We start from the raw sequence: 27,199 nt of genomic DNA, 5'->3' as shown, positions 1-27,199 counted from the left end.
CTTTGTTTCTATCATGAAGACAATGATAAAGCAGGCTTTACATTAGAAACATGTTTTCTGGGCCGGGGATTTAGCTCAGTGGTTCCACCGCCTGCTTTGCAAGCACAAGGACTAGAATTCGATCCCGGTACCATAAAAAAAGAATGAAAAAGAAACATATTTTCTATCTTAGGAAGCGAGAAACACATCAGTATTGCAAGATTGCTCTTTTGTTATGCAGATATTTTAAAATTATGCACATAACTTGGATTTGATTTTCGACTACAGAATTATTTAATCGGTTGATGTTTCTTTTCCTTTTTGCAGAATAACGGTTCCCTGGTTTGGTGCCAGAATAACAAGCAATGTTCTAAGGTACGTCTCCTACAACTAATTGTGTTAAAATGGTTAACAACTTCAAGTTTTGGGATATAGTTTCACAGGAAGCTGCAAAGATACTAGAGAGAATTCACTCAGACCCAGTTTCTATTAGTGGTTATAGTGTATGTAATTGTAAACAATATCAAGGGAACAAAATATACTTTACATGCATACAATTGTATGACAGTTTATCACTTTTACAGTCTATTAGTGCAGCCATCACTGCAGTGAAGATACAGGTATACTTACTTCTGTGCACTGCCTTATTTTCTTTTTATTCTGTAATTTTTAATCATTTTTAAAAAGAGGAATGCCTTCCCGTTAGACCACGATATTTAATGATTGTGTTTATACCTAAATTGCTTTGTATATTGTTTGCTTGGTTTATAGGAATTGCTGGTTAAGTAACTTCATTATTCAAGCAGCACTCTGTTTTATGTTTTTGAGTATTCTTTGCTAAACTTTGTCATTAGACTTACCATATGCTTGCTAAAATTCTTACACAGTTCTGAAACACCAAAATTTTACACACACACACACACACACACACACACACACACACACACACACGATGCTGTAATGGTACTTTATCCGGTGGGAAATACACTGTGTATGTAAATAAAGTTTACAAACCTTGCTGAAAATAATTAGAGCAATTTTGGGATCTTAACAGTATTTACAAAGGTCTATTTCATAGACATTACTATTAGGCATAAAACTAAGCATTATTTTATGACCCAAACTTAATTTGGGGAGTATCTGATACATACCACTAAAATATATTTATGAAAAATATTTTTGTTTTTAGGCATATTTTAGACCCATTATCTCAAAGTAAACGATTGTGGAATATGTTTAAGCCATGAAATTTGTGTATAATGATGCACTCATACAACTGCGCATGCCTTGTGCCATTTTATAAACATGAATGTTACTGAAAAACTGAACACTATTTGGAAGTGAGTGAGTGAATGTGAAAAACTTTGGAGAAGATCAGCTTAGTCTTCTGTTTAGCAGTGGGGATTGAACCCAGGGCCTTCACACATGCTGGACAAATGCTCTAGCCATTGAGCCACACTTCCGTCCCGTGACTGTGTGGGTCTTGAGCAGAAATGAAATCCTTGGCTCTGATCCTTTTGCTCTTTCATTGACAAGGCTCCTTCTAATCGTATATATTGCTTGTTCTTCAACTTGAATTGTGGATAACTTATTTATGTCAGGTGAAGTTTTGAAATACACAGATTTCATACATACATGTATTACACACCTACACTACATACAGTTTGCCTTGAGGCTAACCAAATTGCATGAGCATTGTCTTATTTGTGTTACATTTGTATAGTTGGACATTACATGAATGATAATGTGTTATATCAGCATCCTTTCTTCTTTAGACCCAATTTTTCCCTTCACCCATCAAAAAACTAATTATTTTTTACAGACTTGAAGATAATGTGAAAGGAGAGGTTCATTTGTGATATTTTTAAACATTGCAATGAAAGAAAATTGCACTCCCCAGATTTTGCAATGGAATTATGATGGCTGAACCAAGTCTTTGCATTTCACTAGAAAAGAAATCAATTCTGTGTTGCCTGAAAGTGAGCATCGATCAGTAAGTCCCGGCTCACTCCATCAGAAATTTTGCAATACATTCTAAAGCTAGCATAAATTTAGGAATTGTGTTTTACTGGAGAGCCATGGGGACCCCTGGGCAGGCATCTGACGTGTCAATGAAGCTATACTTCCTTGGAAAACCATCACAACTGGAAACGTGTAGAAAAATGACAGCGTCCAAAGCACTGCATACATTTTTCCTCTTGTCCTTATGTCAGTGAGGTCCACTGTGAGCGATGGTAATTCCAGTTCCTGGGTAGGGAAATTCAGGCAGAGCATATTTGATGGTGGCCCCGGAATCACTGAGCGAGTCAGTGGGACATGCTAAAATTTGAATCACTGTTCCTTATAGTAGGTTGCCTGTGGATAAGCAGCTTTAAATAGCATTTTCTTAAAAAAATTTTTTTAATTGATAGATGTTTGCACTAATAATGTTTCCTTGTCTTGTGTGGAGTTGGTGCATGAGCTCAGCACATCTTAATTCCTTTATCCCCTTCGTCCCCCTTCGTCCATCTCTTGACCCCTTTCCCATTTGAGAAAGGTCTGTCTTCCCATTTCCTATTATCTATCTTTATTTTCCTCTTTGTTTATAATTATGATTTCTCCCGTAAGAGAAACCATGTGATATTTAAGCGCATGTGCCTGATTTTATTCACCTGGCATTATGGTTTCCAGTCGCATCCATTTTCCTACAAATGACTCGAGTTATCTCACATTGTAGCACGGTAGAACTCCATTGTGTGTAAATAGCTCATCTTCTTTATCCATTCATCTGTTCGTGGGCAGGGAGGCTGCTGCTAAGATTTAGCTGTTATAAATTGTGCTGCCATAAACGTGGATGTGCATAGATCGCTGTAACACGATGGGCTTAACTCTTTTGAGAAGACACCTAGAAGGGGCATCGCTGGGTCAAACGGAATTTACAGCTTTAGTGTTTTGAGAATTCTCCATACTGACCTCCACAGCAGTTATACTCACTTACCTTCCCACCAACAATGTAGAAAACACCCCTCCAGCCTCACCAGCGTGTGTTATTATTTGATCTCTTGATGACTGCTATTCTTCCTGTCATTAGATGGAATCTAGGCGTTGTTTTAAGTTGCATTTCTTGACTGGTCAGCAGCGTTGAGAAGAAAAGCAAACAAAGTATAATTCATTTTCTACCTATGTGACTTGCTGTGGTTACTTGTTATTCACTGGGAAAATCTGCTCTTTTTCCTGTGCTGGGGTCCACAGAATGGAATCAGTACCACACTCTCAAAGATTTTCACCCCGGCCTCAGTTAACCACTGATACTAGAGCAGAGCAACTTAGTATGCTGCTCTAGTTCAGGTGGACTGTTGCCCCCACAGTGGGCACTTTTTTCCCTGGAGAGACATTTCCTGGTGGCTGGAGACATTTTTGGTTGCCATAAGTAAGAATGGGAAATCATGACATTTAGTGAGTTAGGGCAGAGATGCTGATAAATAACCTGTGATAAAACAGGAGCAAACTCCACCCGGCTTTCCATGGCAGTGGTGCCAAGTTTGAGAACTCCTAGCCTGCACATGTCAAGGTTATGCAATATATTAAGATTGCCATCCTATTCCATGAATGAAAATCAGTGTCAAATTTGCTGAGCACATGGCATTCGTCCATCGCCTTGTTAGGGGCTCACTGCAATTTAAATTCTCATCATGCACCTTCTACCATAGGTGAGAAAGATTGCTCTTGGCCTCTGAATCCAGTCTCTCTGCTTCCTAACTAAACCTAACTAAAACCTAATTCTTCACCTGAGCATGTCACTACATCAAGTGACACTTCTGTTTCCATTAGCTCCCTTGTTGCAAAATGTAACTAACCATGGAACCAATTTCTAGCCCATTAAATGCAATACAGAATTATTGCAAAGGGGTTTTCAAATGCCTCTTTAAGAGAACTATCTAATCAGAAACACATTTATTTGCCCCGTTTTCTCTTTTCTGCAGACCAAGGGTGGGGCTTCCAGCAGCTATCTTGGACCATGCCATACCCTGAAAAGATGCCTTTGCTCTAGTCCATCTGTCTTTCTATTTTCTGTCTATATGACTGTGTATTTCTAAATGTCTGTGTTTCTTTCTCTGTTAGTATCTGTGTATCTCTCTGTCAATGATCTGTCCACTGGATTTCTCCTCCAAAATTTGTCCATTGGAAATGCAGTTGATACTTCCTCCATGAGTAGATCATTATGGCAGAGGGGCATCACAGAGGAAAAATGATTTATGGCAGGCAGAAGACAGCAAAAGCAAGCAAGTGACCAGCAGTTTCTGTCCCTTAGAGCTGGTAGCACTCGCGCCCTTAATCCTAGAGCCCTTGAACCTAGCACTGCACCACGAGTCAGTCCCAAAGCCACATAATCTCGATCCAGCCACCTCTGAAAAAGCCCCACCTGTGACCACATAACGCTTGAAGGGGACATCTAGACACAAGCCACAATACTTTTCATGAGACGAGTCAAGTCTTTGACACATTCCTGTTGTACAGATATGAGAATCGTGTTTTCACTTCATAACTGCAACATTAGGCTCCCAGTTACCTGTCACAATCTCCCTGGTGACAGTGGCCCCCACGTGACACGCCACCATTTCACCAGAGCAGGAATGCTCATCCTTTTCTCCCTCCTGGGGCCGGTATCTTCCCCACTTGGCTTCTGTTCCCATTTGGTTTTGAGTTTGTGTGTTGAAAAGGAAGAATTTAGGGCCTAATCTCTGTGCTTTGGTGTGCTACTTTGATCTCAGTGGGAGTTCGCTTTTTATAAGGGTAATGGCTTCAAACTCTGTCATTCTTCAGGTTTCTCCAAGGCCAAATTAAGAGGTGAGGAAGAGTGGTTATGCTTGTAAGAACATCTGCATGGATTCATTTGACATCTGTGAAATATATTTCACAAGGGCCAAACTTCTGCAACATAATTGAATTTGACTGTTGAAGGTTTTGTTTTGTATTAGATGTTTTCCATGATTTGAATGATAATGACTATAACTGCAGAAAGCCCAAGGAAAACACAACTTAGAAGCAAAAGGAAAATATAGGCTTACACAGAAACACACTGAATGTCCACATACCCCATAACCCAAGTTGAATATCTTTTCTCTGCTGTTCTGATAAATTGTGGATCAAAATTTTAGGTGTTGTATCCACTTCATACCTATTGTGATATTTATTCTTACAGTATCCCCTGGCTTTGCTTTTACTTTTTAATAGTTTTGTGGTGCTAGACGTGGAAGGTGAGCAGTCTACCATTGAGCTACATCCCATGCCCTCCCTTGACTTTGTAAATTATAAATTTGCAAATTCAGCATGCAAAATCTCTCTCTCTCTCTCTCTCTCTCTCTCTCTCTCTCTGTGTCACCTTCATCAGTGGCTATCAAATATGCAGGCTCAGGTCGTTCAAAAAGCTGGATCTCTGTAGGAAACTTCTCAAGTGGGATACCATAAATTTCCTGTTATACTGTATTCCTCTCTTACTATTTCTGCAAGTCAAGGCCATGTCTTTATTTCTTAGGAGAAAATAAATATGATGTGATAACGTCAGAAGAGAGAAATATTCTATTATTTTCTTAAGATGGGGTGGACTTAATTTTTATGGAATGCATGCAAAAAGACATTTTGGGGGGGCATGTGATATTTTGACTAGTTTTCTCTAGAAAAAGCCATCAAGTCAATATTATATTAGCATAATTAGTAAGAATTGCTAACTATAAATTTGTTGAACATCACTATGGCAAAAAAAGACATGATATTAAGTAGCCCAATGACTTTTATGTTAACCTTGATCTTTTGTGCTCATCAAAAGGTGAAGTGTGTTTTAAGTGGTTAAAATGACCAGTAAGCCTAATTTAGAGCTGGACTTGTAATATTGTCTGCAAATGCTGCAAGCAGGGTTACTCTACATCAGCGTTAAGGTGGCTGTCATCTCTGGCAGGAAGGCAGAAACAGAGTAAAAGAAACCGAAGAAAAAAATGTGAGAGAACGTTCACTGCCCCTCCCACAATGAACTTCCAGGTAGGACAGCTAAATAAATAAATCATCTCAAATTACCATTTTGTAAATGGCAGAGAAAGTGTTGAGATTTGAGAGTAACTTCTGAAGGCTTCTGGCCGAGCATATCTCTTCGTGGTGAGGGGGGTGCACAGAAGAGTTAGAGTCCAACAATTAAGGGTCTGCTGTTCCCATCTGATTGTCTAAGCCCCCTGAAAAGCCAGCCCATGGTTTTAATTGGAGCCTCTGGCAGGAGAGACAGCCTGAGCATAGATTTGCTTCTCCTGACCACTGTCATTCTTAAAACAAGTGTTTTCTGCATTCATGCTGAGAACTTTTACCAAACATACTAATGTATATGGGGAGGAGGGAGACTTAGCCTACAGGATACTGGAACATTCCAGGTAGTTTTAGCTTCAAAACTAGTCTGTCTGCTAAAAGAACATGCGAAGGTCCCTGCTGTGCAGGTAGTACACAATATTTAAAGCAAAGAATGATTTCTTATTTAGATTTGAATCCAATGTGTGACAAGTTAATAAGCCAATGTGTTTCTGATTTTCCATGTTATTTTCACGGGTGTGAAAGACTTTTACACCTGCTATAAACTTCAAAGGAGGGACATGTGGAAGGAAAAAAGTGTCCCTGTGTAAATCTCTACTCTTATCCTGCCCTAATCTCTTACTATTCGTATCTTTTCCCATCTGATGAAAGAAGATGCCAAGGGAATCTCTTATTTGGTTCACAATTGGACAAGCGTTCCTTAAAGTTGGCTGTGGAAAGGGAATCTGTTTGGAACCTATGAAAACTGTCTAAGTCAAGCTTCATTACATGGTGATTACAGCGAGACAGATGTTTTGCTGTTGTACTGTATTTATCGGAAGGCTTGCCGAGCATGGATAGGCACGGGTTGTTTGAAGATGCTGGGGTTTGAAAAGGCCATGGCAGAAACAAACAAACAAACAAACAAACCACTGATCCTGGTTGAAGTTTGGGTGCTGTTATGTTTGAGAAAGGAGGCAGCATTGGATTCCCATAGCTGTGTAGGTCAGAATTTGTGGGCATTGAACAAGAGGTCTTACTATATAACCCCTTCTTTTGCCATCATGGTTGGAATGGTCTCTGCTGGAGTGAAGTCTCTTGAATTAAGTGCGTCAGCATTCATTTTTCTATGTTCATAATAATAACTCCATCCCACGTGGAACCCTTGGCTTAAGTCTAGCACAAGGCCCCAATCACACACAAGAATTTGTCTTGGGAAACCTAATTTGTGTTTGTGCCATGATTTCCCTTGGAAATTTTTCGCTTCTCTGTAGAAATTAAAGTGTGGTCTTTACAGTAAAATAAACCAGAGTTTTATTTTTGCTTTTAATAGGTGGATGAATATGGTTACTCTCTTGCTAGCTGATTTGCCTGGATATGGGTTAATGATCCCAGAGTAAAGCAATTTGCCTTTTCCAGGATTACTTACCTTTTATCCACTAAATAAGGCGGAGCCTGACTCAGCTCATAATTAATGATACTGAACCTCCTCGGTACATTTTATATTTATTTTGCAGCTTGTTTAGCTTAGAGCTCTTCTTTAGGGATTTGTTGCTTAAAGCATGATGTTTTGTAGTTAATCTGAGGTGTGTGTGTGAGTGTGTGCACATGTGTGTGCATAAGGCTAAGCTGGACATTTATTTCACACTCCTTTGCTGGTGCACAATTATTGAAGTTTTTGTTTTCCCCTGGGTTGGAAGACAAAATAATTTTTTCTAAGGGGAACTTCAGTCACACATACTTGCTGTGCCTTCTTTGGTGTGTATCTGCCCAAGGAAAATTGCCTTTCTGTTCGTACAGATGTCTCCATCAAAACTAACGGAACTTTCCTAAGAAATGCTGGTGAAGTAACAATAAAGTTGACAGTTTGTGGAAACAAAGCTGCCACATGATTGGGACTTGCAAGTGGATAGTCAGACTTGCCATGTCCTTGTAGTACCAAAGCTGCTGGAGAGAAACAATATTTACACCTGACTGATGGATGTGTCCTTTCAGAAGGTCTACACTGTATGCCTTGATTACAGAGCTAAACTGTTGTCCTCACCATAGAGGCGACTTTTCCTGGTTTTATGCTACTGCAGCATGATGTGGTCTGGAGGGCACCTGAGGGATTTGTTCCGTGCCATTTTTAAGTGGAAACTTAACTTCTGTTATGCTATCAGTATTCATTGTGCCTCCCTGAGAAATTGGCTGATTTTTGTTTTCAGCCCACAGATTCTGTGGATTGTGTAATGGATGACGTTTTCTTGTTAGAGCTGGCTGTTAAAAAAAAAAAACAAAACTAAAAAGATAAAACACTCCATCTTTAACAAGTGTACTGATGTGGAGAATTTGGAGATTTGGAGAATTTGTCTTACCCCTGACTCCGTTGATTTCATTATTTCCTCCCTGCTTTTATTTCCCTTTATCTCCTTTTCCTCACTTCCTGGAGCCTGGCTCTATGGCTGTATCTTATGGAGCCTTGTGAATGGCCTTGAATTGTTTTCCGAGTGAGAAAGCCCACGGATAAAGAAAAATAAGAGCCCTTAAGGTAATAAATAACTGAAATGGTGCCATATTATGGCACGAACCTGCTGGGCGGGTTGTTCCATTTCTTGAACTCTTTTATCCATGGGTAAAATGTTTCAATCCAACAATTCATGGATAAATAAGATGACATGATGGTTTATCTCTGTTTGCACCAAGGGTCTCTTAACTGGGAAGCAAAGATTCCTGGGTGGACAACTCGGTAGAATGGCGAGGAATGGCGGTGGCTGGGTGAGACAGAGAAGAGAGAGCAGGCCAGGTTTGGAAGCTGGGAGCTCAGGGTAGGCACAGCGGGTGGGAAATGAGGTAAGTTGAAGAGAGGTGAAGAGCTTTTGTTCCTGAGGGCCACAGGAGTCGAAGGGATTTGGCCCTGTCTTCCCAGAGCCCAAGCCATAAATAGCAGAGGTCTCAGTGGAGTCCTTTCAGAGCACAGCTACCAGTGTGAGCAAGTTCATTTTCTATCTGTGTGTGGGGGAAAATGACTTAAAAGTGCACTTTGTAAGGGTTCCTTCTTTTCTCTTTCTTTCTTTCTTTCTTTCTTTCTTTCTTTCTTTCTTTCTTTCTCTTTCTTCTCTCTATTTCTCTCTATTGTCAGTAGTAGTAAATGTTTATGTTGATTTCTATGAAGGACCTTTCCTCAGTGTGTCTGAGGTTACGGGAGTCCACAGTGAATCGTTTTAAGCATAGGGAGATAAATATTGATGAACTGGGTTTCACCTTCTTTAACTACAATGGAGATGCCACTCATTCTACACAGTGGGGATGGTGAAGTGACTTTCCTGAGCCGGGCAGCACAATTAATGTCACTGTGCATATTCACGTGTGACACAGGTTCGGGGGAAATTCTGAGTTTAATAGGAGCACTTTGCTAGCAGTTAGAAAAAAGAGATCCTGTGACATTTGCAATCAGTGCATGCCAAGTGACTGATTGTGCAGTAGTTTCCACTGGAGGAGTATGTTTTACACAGATAGGCTGGGACTGGAACGCTCTCGCCACTGAGTAAGCGGAATTCATTTCAGACGTGTCTCTGAGTTGCCGATGCGCCCTCATTCGGCCTTTGGCAGACTTTTCTGGGGTGCCCGAATGGGAGCTTGTAGAGGAAAAAGGGTGGCTGGGCTCTTTCTGGGGACGTGGCGTTTCTCGGTTCCGCCTGCTGATGAAGGTCCAGCTTTTGATGGCTGGGCGGCCTGGAGTTCTCACAGTCGAGCGGTTGAACTTGGTCAGTTGCAGATGAATACACCGTGTTTCCCAAGAGAAACGCAACAATGGCTCCGCGACTATTAAAGCTGTGAAGATTCGTGCTTTGGTGTTTGGGGGTGTGTTCAGCAACTTTTCCTTGGGGAATGGCGTGGGGGAGGCCTGCGAGTTTTGCCTTTTTACATCCAACTGTATGCACATTTTCCCTTTTTGTACAAGGAAATAATGCCTGCACTGAGGGTAACCCTCCCCTCCTCCTAAATCCTTCCACAAAAAGGTACTTATTAAGGCTGGTATTCTGAAGCCCTAAATGCTTCTTTAACTTTGCTTTATCTGCTTCACTGAACACAGTGTACCAAGTCCGGGGAATTCACATTACGGCCGCGCGCAGCCCGCTCTATTCTCCGGAGCTCTTTTGGACACAGAAATAATCCTTTCCTAGCGTCTTTTGAGAAAGCAACTGAGCTATGCAGCCTAATCAACTGTAAATCTTAGCCGTCTTGAAAGTGCGGGCTGAAGTAGCTTCTAAAGTCCTCCGAGTGCCAGGAAGCCTTGTTACTGTAGTTAGGCGGCAGGACCAAGACTGGGGCAGATTTAACACAAATGCAATGGTTTGCTGTATTTTAAGGCTTCACGCTTCTGCCGGGCCCTGCACTTCCTGAGTGTGTTTCTGTGTTTGTTTCTCTGTCCTTTGGAGACAGAAACAGAGGCGGTGAACCTCCTTAGAACTTTCATCTTCCAACTGAAGAGATTATAAGGAGAGCTGCACTGCAGTGCGTCACATTTCCTGTGTGACTCCCGAATCATTTTCTGCTCAGTCTAATGCGTTTGGCAGGAATGAGTCACGTGGGTTGGGAGAGTGCCATCTCCATGACTTGGTAAGACACTGGGCTGAAGTCCCTCACTTTGTAAAGTTAGCCGTCATTCTTCTGGGAGGGGGAGAACTTGATGGGGACACAGGCAGGGCTACTTTGCCCTTTCACCTTGCATGTTGATATCAGTCAGGGATTTTATCACCGAGGGATGTGAGCAGCATGAACCAAGCCTCAGAGAGACCCCAAAGAGTAGAGCTAAAACCTCTCCTGCACTCAACCGTAGTCTGCAGGAATGGGGCAGCGGCACCATGCTCTGATTGCGCATGTGAACTTTCAGCCAGTGAAGCACCTCTTCCTGCCTTGACTTCTCCATATTTCTCCACCAATAACATGGGCAAACCATCGTGATCTTTCTGCTCTTACTTGTGGATTCAGCGTCTTGCCAGCCGTTGCTGATCGCTGGGGTACATCTGTGAGGTTAAGTCAAGAGGATCACAAGTTCAAGCCCATCTTGGGCAACTCAGTGATATACGAAGTCCTTGTCTCAAACAAACAAACAAACAAACACCCCCAAACCAAACACCCCCCATGAAGATCCTGTTGTTTTAGTCATCTTTCCATCATTATAACAAAATATTCGAGATGATAAAGTTATAAGGAGGAGAGGTTTATTTAGGCTCACGCTTTCGGCCCATGGTTGGCCGGCTCCAAGGCAGAACCTGGTTGGTAGGTGTGTATGGAGGAGGAAAACGTCCTCGACTCATGGTGGCCAGGAAGTGCAAGAGAGGACGGGAGGGGCAGAAAGAGAGGAGAGGAGTGGAGAACAAGATTCTATCCTTCCAGACCCCTGCCTCAGTGACCACATCCAACCGTGACCCATCTCCACCCAGACCAGTTGTTCCTAACTGCACAATCACTGGAATCCTCTGATTATGAAATACACATGCTTGACTTATGACACAACTGACACGAAATTCATCCTAAGCTGACACTATCATTAAGTTGAAAACTCCTTGATACACCCAGTCTACTAAACATCATAGCGTGATTTCTACTGAACAGGTATTACTTTTGCACCACAAAAACACTGAAAAAAATGTGAGTCTAATCCTTGTCAGCCAGGGACTGTCTGCAGTTCAAAAGTTAATCAGTCACACCCTCTCTGCTCTAGGGAGTGTGATATTGGGCACGTGATTTTGCTTTCTTTGCCTTACTATTCTCATCTACAAAAAGAACTGGGACGATAGTTATTGTGGCCACATTATGCTTTTTTAAAATGAAGTTTCTATGGCTTAATGAATCTTATGTGTCTGCAGTAACACCTGGTACACAGCATGCATTAACTTTGTTCTTGATACAGTTATTTGTCTGTTGCTTTGTTCATTCACTCACACACACACACACACACACACACACACCACGTTTTCTATGAAATTCTTGGGCAAAAGACAGGCCTGTGTTTTTTCTTCTTTGCATATTTCCCTGTCCTTTACATATGGTGATTCCAAGGCCACTCTTTGAGTCTCTAGTGCTCTGGGAAGAAGCTAGATTCATATTCGCCGTCTATTCACTTTTTTCTGTCTTTATACATCCTTACAGGTGCACCCTAAGATACTTGATGTGCACAGCTTTCATCTTATCTCCTTGTTTATGGAAGGTTTGCTTGAGTGAGGTGGTGGGGCATAAGGGGTAGATTGGATATAAAATTAGTTACCTGAGTCAAATTTCCTAAATTCTGCGCTCTAAGAAGTACTTTTTGATGCATACTATTCTTTCAGGTCCTTATTCTACCTTAGCGGTAATTCAACATTTTTTAACTTTTAGATTCCTCCCCAGATATGTTGATAGCAATGCAGGTCACTCCTCACTGATGAATTTAATGTCTTACATTTGGTTGGGACGTAGTTTGCAAAGAGCTGTTGCATGAATTAGTACCGTTGACTTTCAGAGCGTCTCTCTGTGATAAGAAGGGAATGGATGAACTTTCTTTGTGGCAGACACAATATAGAGTGACCTTCTCACTGTCCCCAGGGTAATGAGATGGAAGGATGGTAGGAGGGAGCCCAGCGTCATAGGTAATGTGGAAAACTGGATTTTAGGAGAGCCTGGAAGGCAAAAAAGTAGCTGCACATTAGTTCAGAAAGATGTAGGAAAAGAAATTTGATTTGGGATATAGTTTCCCTTTATTTTGGCAGTGTGTCCCTGAACAAAAGAGGATAAAAAAAGCAATGAAAGCTTGGGGAAAGTGATCATTTCAAACAACAGACTTAGATATATTCCTCTGAATGTATATAAATCAACATCCATGTTTGTATTTTCTTAGTTTGCATTGAAGTGCCTTTCTTTTTATTGCATGGAACTGAGAAGTGACTAGATTAGTGTAGGGGAAAGAAAAAAATGTTTCCTTTACTCTCTTGGAGTGTATATTAGGGCCTATGAATTAAACTAGCAAAACATTGTTTTTTGTTTGTTTGTTTGTTTGTTTGTTTTTTTGTGGTACCAGGGATTGAACTCAGGTCCTTGCGCTTGCCAGTCAGGCCACCGAACCGCTGAGCTAAATCCCTGGCCCCAGCAAAACATTCTTAAAGGAGAAAACACACATAAATTGTATTTGATATTTTTATTTGATCCAGGTCATCATCAAAAGGAAGTAAGAGCCCAGGAAATTAAGTGGACTTGGAAGCTTATATACCATCTTTACAAAGGGCAATTTATTTTGAAGGGCCATTTTAATAAAAGAGGATGGACTATGGGCTCTTTGGGGGTGGTGAGGTTGGGGAAGGTGCCTAGGAAATATATGGTAGAGAAGGTTCTTTAAAAGTAAGATTTGTTATAAAGATAAGTTATTGTTCCCTTCCCAGTATAGGAGAGGGGATACATTTTTCAAATGGAAATTGATATCACTTTTGCCAAAGGGGAAAGTTGGTGTTCTGCTTTTAGGTAGAAAATGGGAGGACAGAGCTGCTTTTCGCTGCTTTTAACTCAAGATGATCCTTATGCAAAAGTGCCTTATTTGGAGTGTTATATTCTGGACCGATAGCAACCCAGTCATACATTGTGATGCGTTTTGTTCAGGTTTGTAATGATCTGGCCCTCGCAATCCTCTGAAGGCCTGTATATTGAAGGCTTGGTCACTACTCTGTGGCGTTATTGGCAAGTGGTGGGACCTTTAAGAGCTGGGGTCTACTGGATGAAACTGAGGTCAATGGAGTATAGCTCTCAACTGGCCCCTCCTCTCCTTCTTTTTGCTTCCTGGCTGCCGTGAAGCAAGCAGTTTGGTTCTACCATGTGTTTTAGTTACTTTTTTCTCATTGCTGAGACAAAATATCTGACATCGAAAGTTAAAGAGGAAAAGTTTATTCAGCTCACAGTTTGTAGGGGTTTTAGTCCATCATCAGCTGACTCCCAGGCAGGGTGGTATCTTAGAGAACACTTTGGGGGGCGCGGGCAGAGAGTAGCAAAGCAGCAGGGGAACTTAACAGCATCTTTCTGACTGTTTCTCTTATTCAGGCTAAGGTGGGTAGCTAGGACTCACACCCTTAAGCCTAGTGCCCTTGTGCTAACATTACACCATGAATCAATTCCAGCATCACACACTTTAGATCCAGCACCTCCAGCCGCCTATGACTGCTTGAGGCTGGGGGGCGCGGGTGTGGGCATCTAGACACAAACTGTAACATCATGGGTTGAAAGCAGCCAGGCCAATTGACCATGCACTGGAACCGCTGAAACTGTAAGCCAAAATAAACCTTTGCTCTTTATAACTTGATTGCTTCAGATATTTGCTATAGTGGCGGAAGGCTAAGTAGCCCAGTGCTCAAGGCCAGTATGAGAAACACTAGGGCAGATCAGATGTATCCTGGATATGAGCTGAGTGCAGTGCGGCCGACAAGGTAGGTAAAATGGGACAGTGCCTCAGCCGGGTTCAGTGGCACACACCTGTACTCCCAGGACTCAGGAGGCTGAGCCAGGAGGATCGCTAGGAGTTCGAGTTCAGCCTGGGCTACACAGTGAGATCAAGGGTAGCCCAAACTACATAGTGAGACCCTACCTCTAAAGTAAGTAAATAAACAAGCCAATAAACAAATAAATAAAATGGTCCAGTGGCTGTCATGTGAGTGGTATAAAATGGGGACAGTGACCACAGTAGATTAGATTGGTCAGACCGATTCCTCGATTATTTCATCTAAATAGCAATTTTAAAACTTTACTTCACCAACAAAAACATCCTTATCCAAAAATGTCCTCGTTTCCAATTTTATTATTATAGCAATCAAAGGGAAATATAGTTTGAATATCTATCAGTAAAGTGTGGTAAAGAAAGCTCCTGCTTTGCAACTCAAGTTTCTTTCTACTAAGTGGCTCTTCTTCTGGTAGGGGAAGTAATTTTCAATTGTATTTTTTGGTGTGGTCTTCAAAACTCATAAAGGGGCTGAGGTATAATGCAGTGATCTAATGCTTGCCTAGTATGCACGCAGTCCTGGGTTAGAATCTCAGTGTTGCAAAAACAACCCCCTCCCAAAGCACATAGCATAAATGTACATTTTTAACTGTACAGTCCAGTGGTTTCTTTTATAGTGACACTTGTGTAGCAGATCTCTAGAGCCTTTCCTTCCTGCGACATTGAAACTATGCTCAGTAAATGGCAGCCCCTCAGTTACTCTTTGCTCCGTCCCTGGTAGGCTCCGCTCCACTTCCTTATTCAATGAGTTTAACCACAGAAGTAACACTTTTGAAGGATGAGAAAATGTTTGTGCAAAAAGTAACTAAAAGCGAGTCTTGTAAATGATTTAGAAGATCATATGTCTGCAGAGACTTAAGGATCTCAACATACTTACTTAGCATATAGCCAGTCTTATAAAGAAGATAGAATGTAATGTTTCTCCTTTGCAGTACTAGGGATGGAACCCAGGGCCTCGCAAACCTTTATAATGTATGTGATTGCTTTTATCTCCCTCTTCCCCTACCCTTTCCTCCCCTCCCTTTCCCTTCCCTTCCCTCCGGCTTTCTGTCTTTGTCTGTCTCTATCTGTCTGTCTGTCTCTCCCACCCGCTGCTCAGGTTCAAGGATCAAACCCAGTGCTTCTCACATGTTAGGACCCCCCATCTCACTATTGTATTTCTTAAAGAGTAAGTTTAGGGCTCAGTGGATTTAGCTCGGTGGTTCCGCCACCTGCCTTGCAAGCACAAGGGCCCAAGTTCGATCCCCAGTACAAAAAAAAAAAAGGTAAGTTTGGAGGCAAATAAATGATGTCTGAAAATGATTATTTTGTTTAATATTAGCAGACACATCATTAGGCCTTTTCTTTTTGTACTGGGGAATTTACCCAGAACCTTTGCACTGAGCTACATGCCCAGCTGTTCGTTTGTTTGTTTGGTTGGTTTTACTTTGAGACAGGGTCTTGTTAAATTGCCCAGACTGGGCTTGGGTTTGTGATCCTCCTGCCTCAGCCTATCATACTGCTGGGATGACAGGTGTGTCCCACACCGGGCCTGGATTCATTAAGCTTTTGGTAAAGTATGATGTAGAAAATTCCAGAACCTCAGCTAAGTTTACTGTTTCTCGTGTACCACTTGACATTTCCGCTTATTTTGAGGTGAAGGAAAAGAGGACTGGCAGAAACCTGCAAAACCTCTTCACAATTTCTGCTCAGTCACAGCACTTATCACTTCTCCGCTCATTCCCTCGGCCAGGCAAGTCACAGAACCACGGGTGACAACATCACCCGTATCCTGCTTTTCTGGGGAGGGCAGAGACTCACGGCTCAGTACGTAGTCTGCCTTACCAGCAGGATCACTGATGACGAGGAGTGGTGGTATTCATTAGACGTTTTTCTAGACTTGCTAATAACAGTAGCCGTGGGACATGTTTTAAGTCACACGTGTGCTCCAAATCTGAAATAAAGACTAACGCACAGGAAAAGTGATGATGCCTCCTGCCCAGGCAATCTACCCTTCTCCGCACCTCATTGGAAACGTACTTCTGAGTGTCCTGTGAGCCAGGAGCTTCCCCGGTGTAGGTCTCTCTCTGGGGAGTAGGCAGAGTGATGGGATGTTTTGTTTGAAGATTAGGGCAACGTTTATACAGTATACACTCTGTGCATAATGCTGTGGTAGAAAGAATTCTTCTTCCAGACACGATTGATTTGAAATTATTTCACATGCTGTTCTGGCTAATGCCTGGCTTCTTCCTTGGGCACAGCTAGAGAGCTTTCTGACTTTGGCTACCTCTACTCCATTTTTTTTTTTTTTTTTCTTTGCCAGTATAGGAATTTTGCATAGACACACACGTGTGAGGTTTGCGCTCTAGTCGAATCCTCTAGACTGTGTCCGGGGTTACTTATGCAACATGTATTCCTAGTTTACCATTTCAGACCACACATTACTGAGGTGCCAAGACCCACCTTTTTGGAGCCCGTGGCTGTACCACAGCTCCTCAGACCTTAAAACTCAGCCCTTGGAGATGGTGCTCAGATGCAGACCCCAACTCCCCAGACCTGGGAGAGGCTGTAGGTCTGCCGTCTCCAGTGCAGGCCCATCTGATGCTGCGTGCCCGTGGCCCTTGCTTTGAGCAGCAGTGAGCCTCACTGACAAAGCTGAGGGCGTCAAGAGAGCGTCCCGTCTGGAAGCACACTGCCAGTGAGCACAAGGGTCGTCCTGTCACACAGCGCTGTGAGCTTTCCACGCTCCCAAGCGTAGCCATGTTTGCTTATTTTTGCTCCTAATGGAAATTATTCTGCACCCCAAGGTATGCTTTAAAAAAAAATTGCATCATAAACTAAAATTCATTCCGATAAGCTGAGTTCCAGGATCTTTTAAAGATAGAGCTGTTACGGGTAGAACATGAATTTCTTTCCCGTCGGATACTTCAGTGCTAAACCGTCAAACACTAAGTCTCCACTCACTCTTTCCAACCCCTGATAATCATCTTTGTACTTTCTGTCCCCATGGATTTGACTACTCGGGGAACTTCACGTAAGGGGACTCATATAGGGTTCAGCCTTTACTGTCTGACTTATTTCACAGTGCTGCAGTCTTTTAGGCCAACGTTCATTAATCATCATTGTTTTTGCTTACTTTAAATTTTAAATGCTTGCTTGAAATGGTGATTGGCCGTGCAGTGTCATCATTTAGCTGAATAACCACACATAAGAACCGATGCTTTTTGTTCACCAGGAAGGCCCTGGAACCCAGTAGATGACTGATGGTTGCTTTTGGTTATTAGAGTTGTTTGTTTGCATTGCTATCTTTTGGGGGTTGTTCAGCTCAGGGCGGGAAGCATTTTCCGTCCAGATCATATGACCTGTGGAGTCTGAGTGCTCTCGCCTGTGGGTGAGTTTCCAACATGGCTCCTTTCATCTGCGCGAGCGTGGGTAACTCTTCGTGTGTCTCTCTGCTCAGATCAGTGATCGCTGTCTCCTTGGGAAGCAGATCTGCTGTGGGTCGTGGCCTCCAGAGCTCCGATGAGCTCCCTGAAGGGCAGGCAGGACAATCTTTTGCTCCTTCCTGTGTCTTCGCACACCAGCACTGGCCGAGCTCAGTAAAAGAGGTTGCAGTTTAGAGCATGGGAGATGGTTGCGTGGGGCATATGCTGGTCTCGGGCTCTGTACAGTTTTTCTAAAGGACCGCAGGAATCAGCTATTTGTTTCCTCATTTTACATTTAGAAAAATGGATTCAGCTCAAATAATATTTATGGTGCCTAAAGTTTGCTGGTTGGGGTTAACTGGCAGGACTTTTTTTGTCTCTCCCATTTGGAAAGGAGGAATGGGCTCCATTCTCTGTAGCACCCATCTTTAACATGCCAGTGGCGTTGGATGACTGTGTCATGAGGGACACGGGGACCAAGGCAGAGCTTTGTGGGTTAGGTCACTCCTGCTGCTTGAACACAGTCCTGGCCTGCTCCCAGGTCCGGAGGGATCAGGAATCCAGCTTGGGATGGTCACGGCTGTTAAGCTTTTCTTTGCTGCTGGAGCTTCCTCCTGATAGATATCTGTCCCTCTCAATACTCCCTCCCTGGGTGGCTGGTCTGGATATAAAACCCCTGTGGCGCCTGCCATCCCACCTTTTATGGTTGCTTTTGTACCCTTTTTACACAGTGCTGGGATATGTGGGATATGGGCTCTCCTTGCTCTCAGCTAGTGTCTGCAAATGAATAACCATCTGGAAGTAAAACAGAGGCTCACACCGTTTAACCCACCCTAACCCTTCCAGAAGAAAACTAGTCTAAACTTCCCAACAAAACTGGATAGTCTTTTTCTGGCTCTTTATAAATCTCAATAAACTGTAATAAAATTTTAATTTCATCTCAGAAAATTTTAAGGCGATGTTGTTCAATGTGGCAACCACCAGCCCCATTTTTCTATTTAAATTGAAATTGAAAATGATTGTGGTGCAAGTCCTCCATTACACTGGCCTGGTGGTTTTCCAGTAGATGTCATGATGCCTGCTACACCCCATCCCCCAACCCCGGGGGACCTTTGCTAATAACTGGGGACATATTTGCTTTTTCCAACTGGGCAGCAGGTGCTGTTGGCATCTTGTGAGTGCATCTCTGTCGCTCGGGCAGCCCCACCATAGGGAGGTCTGCCTCAGAAGACCAAGAGTGATAGAGCTGAGGGGCTCCCATCAGCCCCAGGTCAGTCAGGGTCCAATGTCCACATGAAGTTGGACACCATGGTATTGGTCAGTGCAGGTGTGGAACATTGCCACCCATGGTGGCTGACAGATCTATGTGACAATCCCTAGAGGTTGACACATACAATCACGCTTTCCATCAGGTAAAGGGACTCTACTTGAGAACAGAGTGAAAATACATGGAGAAGAGCCGGGGTGGGGAGGGGAAATATATGTTGAGGGAGAAGGATGAAGAGAGGGGGAGAGAGGGAGAGAGACAGAGCGGGAGAGAGAGGGAGAGAGAGAGACAGACAGACAGACAGACAGAAGTAAGGGTGCGGGCAGAAAATGGGAGCAGGGACCGCATGTTCCTGTGAAGAGATACAGATTCTAACTTGCTTTTCCATGAGTGCTGTCTGGCTTCAGCTTCAGCGGTTGCGATGGCCAGTGACATCATATTATTGGTAATGCTACTCCTTGTGACACATTCCACAGTTGATGAGTATTTTGGTATTAGTTGCCTAGTTTCATTTCTGCAAAGTTCTAAAAAAAGTGAGACTCTGTTTTACAGATGATAAAATGAAAGTGTAAGTGATTTACTTGTCTGTCTTCATAGTGAATAAATGAGTATGTTTTCGAGTAGAGAGTGGGCTTGTTGTTGATGTGGGCATTATGGCGGTGCAGCCTAGATCTTCTGGATTGTGACCTAGCCCCCTTTGCACCCCTTACTATAGTAAAGTTTCTACTGATTCATCAGCTACTGATATCATCAGAGGTAGGTTGGTTCTCAAAAACCCACCTGGTCCTTTTCAGCACTGGGAATGGAAACCAGGGCCTTCCGCATGCTGGATAAGTGCTCTACCCCTGAGGTACATCCCTACCTGTTTGTCCTCCAGAATATTTTTTACATCCTGACTTTCCACGGCCAGTTTTGAAAGGCATAGAAAGAATGCTGTGAGGAAAATGTACATTATCGTTATTCTGCTTTGGATTTCCCTGATGGTGGCACTGAAATGTCTAGTAAGAATGACAGTTATCAAAAAGATAAAACATACCATGCTGACAATAATGCAGAGGAAGGGGAGCTCTCGTGTACTGTTGGTGGGAGTGTAGGTGAGTAGAGCCAGTATGGGGTGCAGACTGGAGGCACCACAGAAACTAAAAGTAAAGCTCCCCTGTGATCTCGCTTTCTTGCTCTGGGTGTATGTCTTAAGGACATAAAGTCAGCATGCTGAAGAGATACCTGCACGTTGATGTTTACAGCAGCACCATTCACTGTAGCTCAGACCTGGAATCCACCTAAGTGCCCATCAGTGGGTGAACGCATAGAAAAACTGTGGTCTAGGTACGCAGTAGAATACTATCCAGCCATAAAGATGAATGGAATCCTGGCATTTGCAGCAAAATAGATGTAACAGCTGGTCATGATGTTAAAGGATAAAAGCCAGGCACAGAAAGAGGCTTATGGCATTTCCGTTCTCATAGGAGGAAGTAAAAAACAATACAAAGAGTTAATTTGAATTAAAATAGGATTATTGGAAGGTGGGAAGAGAGTTGGAGAGTGGGTAGAGGAAGGCTGGCTTTGATGAGTTAAAAGATCACACTGAACCTTATTAATATGTTTTGTTAACTTACGTTAATAAAAATGAAAAAATGCCGGACAGTTACGTGACAGCTACAGATCTTCATGTACTCACAGGTCATATTTTACTAGAACATCTCATTAAAGGGAAAGTTTTTCTCCCAGTTCAACAGAGCTTATGGACGGCTTAATGGCCATTTATGAAGAATATCAAATAGATCATTTTATTTTTTGTTTTGGAAAGATTTTTTGTTTTTGCCTTATAGTAGTTTATGCAAGCAATGGTAATACTGCCTGCATTAGTTTACCTTTAGTTTCTACTCTAAAGAGAATACTTGGAAGAGATATCTTTAAACTGTTAAGTAGTGTTGAGCCAACTCTTTTGATGAGGATATATACTATTAGACCAGATGTACACGAAACTCAATACTGTACACTAAGTAAATTGGTGGCCCTACAAACTAAAGGTGGCTTGGGCACTATAGTAAAATAAACACACCAGTCATAAAAAGCATTTTGTTCACAAAAGTAAGGCACATTTGGACACCCAAGGAGACCTCTCCTAACTAGTTCTGATTTGGATTGATTGCCGAGGGAGAAGAGTTTAGTTTTAGAGACCAATGACACAGGCAGCTTCCATTCAAATAGCTTCATGATTTCGTTCTACCAGTGGTCAGGGTTCACAGCTATTGCAGATCTGCTTTCGGAGTGAAGCTATGGCTGTCAGTCCCCCGCCCTGAAGCTTTATTTAACATCGGAGTGGCCTTTTTTTTTTTTTTTGGAGTGGTAACAGAGGAGGTGATTGCTGATGAGATGGTTAGCGTGGCTTTTTTAGAGAGTTGAGGGAGAGTAGAAGGAGATATAGTAGAAGACACGCTCTGATTTGCCACTCAGAATGTTTCAGGCAGCACATAATCAGTTTGCATTTGACCACATCATTGGGCTGAAAACATTGCTTATGAAAAAGTAGAATACTCTATGTTGCAAAACACTAGGGTGTCATCTCTCCCTCCCACCCCACCCCCAAACTTATGCTTGCTGAAGGGTGCCAAGTTAATAGCATGAGGATTTCTGCAAAGCTCATTTCTCAGAGAGGACGCAAGGCAGTAACCCAGGGATGCTACACACTTACTGGTGTACCTCACGCCCTATTTGGGAAGTCCGAGTCTTCAGTTACAAGGGGCTCACATGGTGAGGATTTGCTTTTGGGCTCAATGCTTCCTGCTCACTATACGGAAGGAAGAGAAGACTCAAACACAGAAGTGAGGACACACGGAGCCTAGTGGAGAGATAAAATACATGGCCATTACAGTTTGCCTTAGATAATTCATTTGGAGTTTCTCTGTGGTTCCTGTGCTTCCCCACATTTCAGAGGTGAGGTAGGAATTCACAGGCATGAAACACAAACTTTGTACAAAGGGAGCATGTGCACCTCACTAGGAACTCCTCGGTTACACACTTAGTATTTGGATCATTTATGTGATTCTGAGCCTAAAGAGTAAATAAGGGCAGGGGAGGAGTGCGTGCGTAGAGTGTGCTGGAGGTTCCATCCCTAGCGTCACAAAAACAAACAAAATCTAAGGACTAGATAAGCACAGTACTTGATTAGTATGGTTGGTTGTTTTAAAGACTGGTTTTTGTTTTACTCACGAAACTGGTTGGTTTTGTAAGCCTGACTTCACAGGATCACAGAAATACTAACAGAAACAGGAAAAGAGACCACAAACAGCTATTTTTACCAACTTAAAAATAATTAAAAAGCCAGAAATACTTTTTTCCGTGGGACGCATACATACTTTTGTGGAGGCTTTAGCAGAAGCATTTTTCTGCCATCGCAGAACAGATTTGTAGGCTGACTCTGTTTCTGGTTTTTCTATCACGTGAAATCAAAAGGGTTTCACAGATTCTTCCCATGTTAAATCTGGACCATGAGTTTCTTGTTATAAAGAATTGTGCCAAAAGGTTCTGTCCGTGGGATTATGGATCTGTTTACGGGCCCATTCTCAGAAGCCTGTGAAGTTTCCTTTAGTGTTGGCAGTGGAATGTGAGACCAGGCTGTTGGATACTTCAGGAGCAGAGGGCTAAGGTGGAGAATCGGAAAAGGAGCTCAGGGAGGTGGGAGAGCCGTGGTCACCTGCGGAGGTGTCAAGCTCATTCCAGCCTCCACAGCCCTCTCCAGACCCTGCACATCCCTGCCCCAAGCCTGTGCACATTTGGTCTTGCATTGCACATTGAGATCACGGCTCAGCCTAGAGAATAAATTCAGCACCCCTCTCTGCAGCGTGATTTGGGGACCCCAACGAGATCGTTGCAAAATCCAAACTAACTAATTCCCGCTCAGAGGCAGAAGAGAACTCGCTCCCCTTTTCTTTAGACTCTCAAAATCCAGCACAGTGAAGGCAGCTGGAAGCGGGAGAGGCTGGGTGCTGGGAGGAGTTTTCCTTCACAGCGACCTTTCTGTCACTGGATATCATCCTGACAAAGCCAGTGTGTGTCAGGCTGTCCCCAGCTTTCTCTGTTTAAACTGGGGCACATTTCTCGACAGCCTTTGGAAAAACTGTCCATTCCTTCCTGCCAGGGACTTTCCTTTCTGATGAAAGTTGTAGTACAGCGGACAGAAAGTGGTAAAACTGCCAACTTGCATTGCTCTGTGAGTCTCTGAAGCCACCTCAAGCTGTATAAAAATCTCTCGTTACGGTGAAAAAGAATAAAAGCACCATTCCTGATGAAACGAATAAGTGGGCAAAATTGCCAAATTTTACTTTTACCTATTGTTTAAAAAAGCTGTAAGCCGTACATAAAGCATTGAGTATAAGTTTCCAAATTAATGCCAAGTTTTGACTTGATGGTAGCCTGACAGGGATTTCAAACTGAAGATTTTATCTTAAAATCGCATTACATCACTTTTATGCTTGGAGGCTAAAAGACTTCTAAAGTAACAAATATCATGTAAAAAGAGTTGCCTTTTACCATAGATATTTTGGGTGCTGTAAAGTCTGTATCTCAAGCTCAATAGTGTTTTGGTTTTCCATAGGAGATATTTATTTAGTTCTGCGCTGCCTCCATCGATCTTAATTTCTTTGCTGTCTGTTATTTTAGCAGAACCATTGAGAAAATGCCCTTTTGCTCTAGTCTGCTTGCTGAAGGATGAGTGGAAGTTCTGCTCTCCTGCCTGGGTAGGTGGGATGGGTTCTGATGCACAAGCACTTCTGTTTTGATCAGGCTTTCCCTGGTGTTCAGGTCCAACAGCCCAGGTGATTGATTAACAGGCTTGTGAGCCCCCTGATTTGATTGGTCCATAGAGTGGGGAGGGTGGAGGGCATGCGGTTCTCAGTGCTTTCCGCAGGGGACAGGAGATAGGCCTTCCTGGCCACCTCCCCCAGGCACAGGCATGCGGCAGAGCTTGTTAGCGAGGAAAGACTCACACCACTGGCGCTGAGAACAGACGCAACCCTGGCAGGAGACACAGATAATAACACTGACTTCAGATCACCCGACAAGGGACCGCTTTAGTGTGGGTCGATTTCCCACTGTTCTGCTCAGAGCCAGTCCCAAGTGGCCTATTTAGGGGGCACTGGGCTGACCGATGAGGGATTTATATGCACAACTCTGGGCATTAGCAGCGGAGTCTTGGGTGTGCCCCCCAGGAGGCGGGGATCATGGAGAATTAGACATTTTCCCAGGAGAGAAGTGGGTTTTTAAATGTCCCTGACCATTGCAGGACAGATTCATGTTTTCATACTTTCTAGTGCTGGGGGCCAGATGTGGCCCGGTCAGTGGACTTTTGTAATTTTTTTCTGAAGTGTTTTTAAAATGCAACTTAACAAAGAGGGAATTCTAGGAGTGATTTGGTACAGGACACACAGTTTCAATCCCACAGGTGGAATAAGTTCACCAGATCTGTTGTACAATATAACATGGTGATTATATTCCTCACAACCACTAAGAGTAGATTTTAAGTGTTCTTGTCACAATCGAGAGGTATATGAGGTCATGCATGTGTTACTTAGTTTGGTTTCACCATTCCACAATATGGACATATTTTACAACATAGCGTGCATGATAAATATCTATGTAGCTTTTATTTGTCCATTAAAAAAATAAAGGATTTAAAAGTTAGGAAAGAAAGAATTCCTTTCATATTTTTTATGTTCTTCCACATATATGTGACATACATATATCTATGAATATCTGTAGCATCATCGTACAAGTTACATATAGATGTTGATTTATTTGATAAGTTCTGCTTTTATAAGCATGCAGAAATATTTCGGAAGACATAGAAATATGTAACTCGCAGTGGATCTGGCTGTCTGCTCAGGTTTATTTCCTTGCTCAATACGGAAGCTTCAGACTGCTATTCTTTTTTTGGAATGAGCAGGAAATTACTTTTCAGAAAATTAATTCAGCACTGTGTCCCTCAGTAACAACCAGAGAGGAAATATGATTTGCACCTTTCCACAAATAACCTTTAATCTGATTTGTACATGCTTTGACCTACTGATGTTTGTAAAAAATATATTTGAATGTTAAATATTTAAATGAAATTGTTTTCATGTGTAGAGATGAAAACACCTTTCCTTAAATCAGATTACATGACCTTTCTTAAATACCTAATAAGATGCAGATGAGATATTCTTGAAAAGCTAGTTAACCACTTTCTGTCTTTGGGAATGAGGTTCCTTCTTAACCTAAAACAGGTATATTGACATCATGCCAAATACTTACCTATTATGAGGACATCCTCCCTGTGACATAGTAAGGTGAATAGATAAACATTTAGGGAATGAAAGACTTTTGACAGCTCAGATTTCTCAGGTCTACTTTAAAACAGCCAACCCAACCATTTATTCTTTCATCTACTCTCTTAAAAAATTTTTTTTCACCTGTCATATGTCAGGCGCTTTTAAAGCAAGGTGCCACTCGTGTCATGGTGCCGATTCTACCTCCTTGGGTCAGAATTTACATCATAGCAAGGCAGCCCTGCCACATTACAGCAAGTGATTGGAAGAAAGAAAAGAATACAACTGTGATCAGAAAGATAAGAGATATGGTTTAATGGGAAGATCTGTGTGCACGAGAAGTTTTGAAGAGTAAGGCTTTGCAGACACAGAGAAGGGAAACCAAGACCTCTAAGTAGTTGCTCTACAGGGGTGGTGGCGAACCTGTGGTACACATGCTGCAGTGGGCTCTTTGTATATCACTGAAAGCTCTGAAAGTTCGCCGTCACTGTTCTATGTTGACAAAGACTTAGAGAACAGACCTTAGAAAGTCTAGTGTTTCGTATTACATGCACAGAAGCACAACGCAAGCCAGAAGAGAGGAAATGCTGCTAGATCTGTCTGGGATAGATGAGCAAGACTCAGAATAGAAAGCAGAAGGAGCTGGCGCTAATGCATGTGCACCACACCAGGAGGAGGAGGATGGAGTCAGTTGAATGAACAATGGTGAAGGCACAACGGAGTGCAGTCTTGATTGGACTGTGTTGTCTCTTGGTGGGGAAGGGAATCTGGGTTGAAATTCCACTGCTGCATGCTAAATTTAAGCCCTTGAGATCATCAGGGGAACTACTGAAGAGATAGTTAGGTAACTGAGATCTCTAATTCAAAAAAAACAGAGTCAGGTTTGGAGTTATAAATTTGACCTGTCCAGGATGGCATGAGGTTTATGGCCACTTGGGAAAACTCCAGAGTGATTTCTGTTTCTGGACACTGCTGGTCCCAGAGGTGAGCCTGATTGCCTCCCTTGATAGTGAATTAACAGCATTCTTGTACGGACAGGGGCTGGCACGTGTTTGGCTTGGAGCTCAGGGAAGGCATGGAGTGCCAGACAGTTAGAGGGTGCAGGCAGTTGACAACCTCAGAAGGCAAGGGACAAGGATGAGGTGCAATCCAGCCCTGATCCTTGGCCACACACCTACTCTGTCATCTCCTCCTGCTTCTACGGAATGTGGACTGGAGAAACATGTTTTCGGTGTAGGTGCCACAGTGAATCCACGTCTTCGCTATTGTGGATAGTGCAGCAGTAAACAGAGGCGTGAAGATGCCTCTTCAGTGTTCTGATTCCATTTCTCTTGGGAATATATCCAGAACTGGGACTGCTGGATCTATTTTCAGTTTTTTGAGGAGATTCCATATGATTTTCCATCACGATGGTGCTAACTTACATTCCAACATTTCTTCTAACAGTGTATGTGTTTTCATTTTTCTGTATCCCAGCCAGCATTAACTTTCTGTCCTTTTGAAAATAGCCATCATAACTGGGAGTATTCATTGACTGATGAATGAAGACAGTTTCGCGTGCATGCACAGTGGAATATTATGCAGCCATGAAATTGTCAAGGGCATACTGTGGATGATATAGGAGTACAGTAAGTGAAGTAAGCCAGGTGCAAAAAAAAAACCAAACAAACAAGAACCACATATATGGAAAGTAGGGTGTCTTGGTTACTTTTTT

At 42.6% G+C, this 27,199-nt stretch overlaps 1 protein-coding gene across 1 annotated transcript in view; it reads left to right on the top strand.

Annotated features, from left to right (window-relative positions):
• Window positions 1-300: 300 nt before the first annotated feature.
• The window catches only part of Anos1 (anosmin 1), a gene marked incomplete at its 5' end in the record, with an annotated part of 128,074 nt that continues 101,175 nt past the window's right edge, over window positions 301-27,199 (top strand). Inside the window, one exon of the mRNA XM_033760263.1 lies at window positions 301-354. Coding sequence (XP_033616154.1) covers window positions 301-354 — 54 coding nt within the window. The remainder of the gene's footprint in view (window positions 355-27,199) is intronic.

The sequence above is a fragment of the Fukomys damarensis genome, unplaced genomic scaffold, assembly GCF_012274545.1.
Source record: "Fukomys damarensis isolate Sample0158 unplaced genomic scaffold, DMR_v1.0_HiC HiC_scaffold_39, whole genome shotgun sequence".
In the NCBI taxonomy this organism is placed as follows: domain Eukaryota; kingdom Metazoa; phylum Chordata; class Mammalia; order Rodentia; family Bathyergidae; genus Fukomys; species Fukomys damarensis.
Note: the sequence above shows the minus strand (reverse complement) of the source record. Positions and strands in the feature narration are given on the sequence as shown.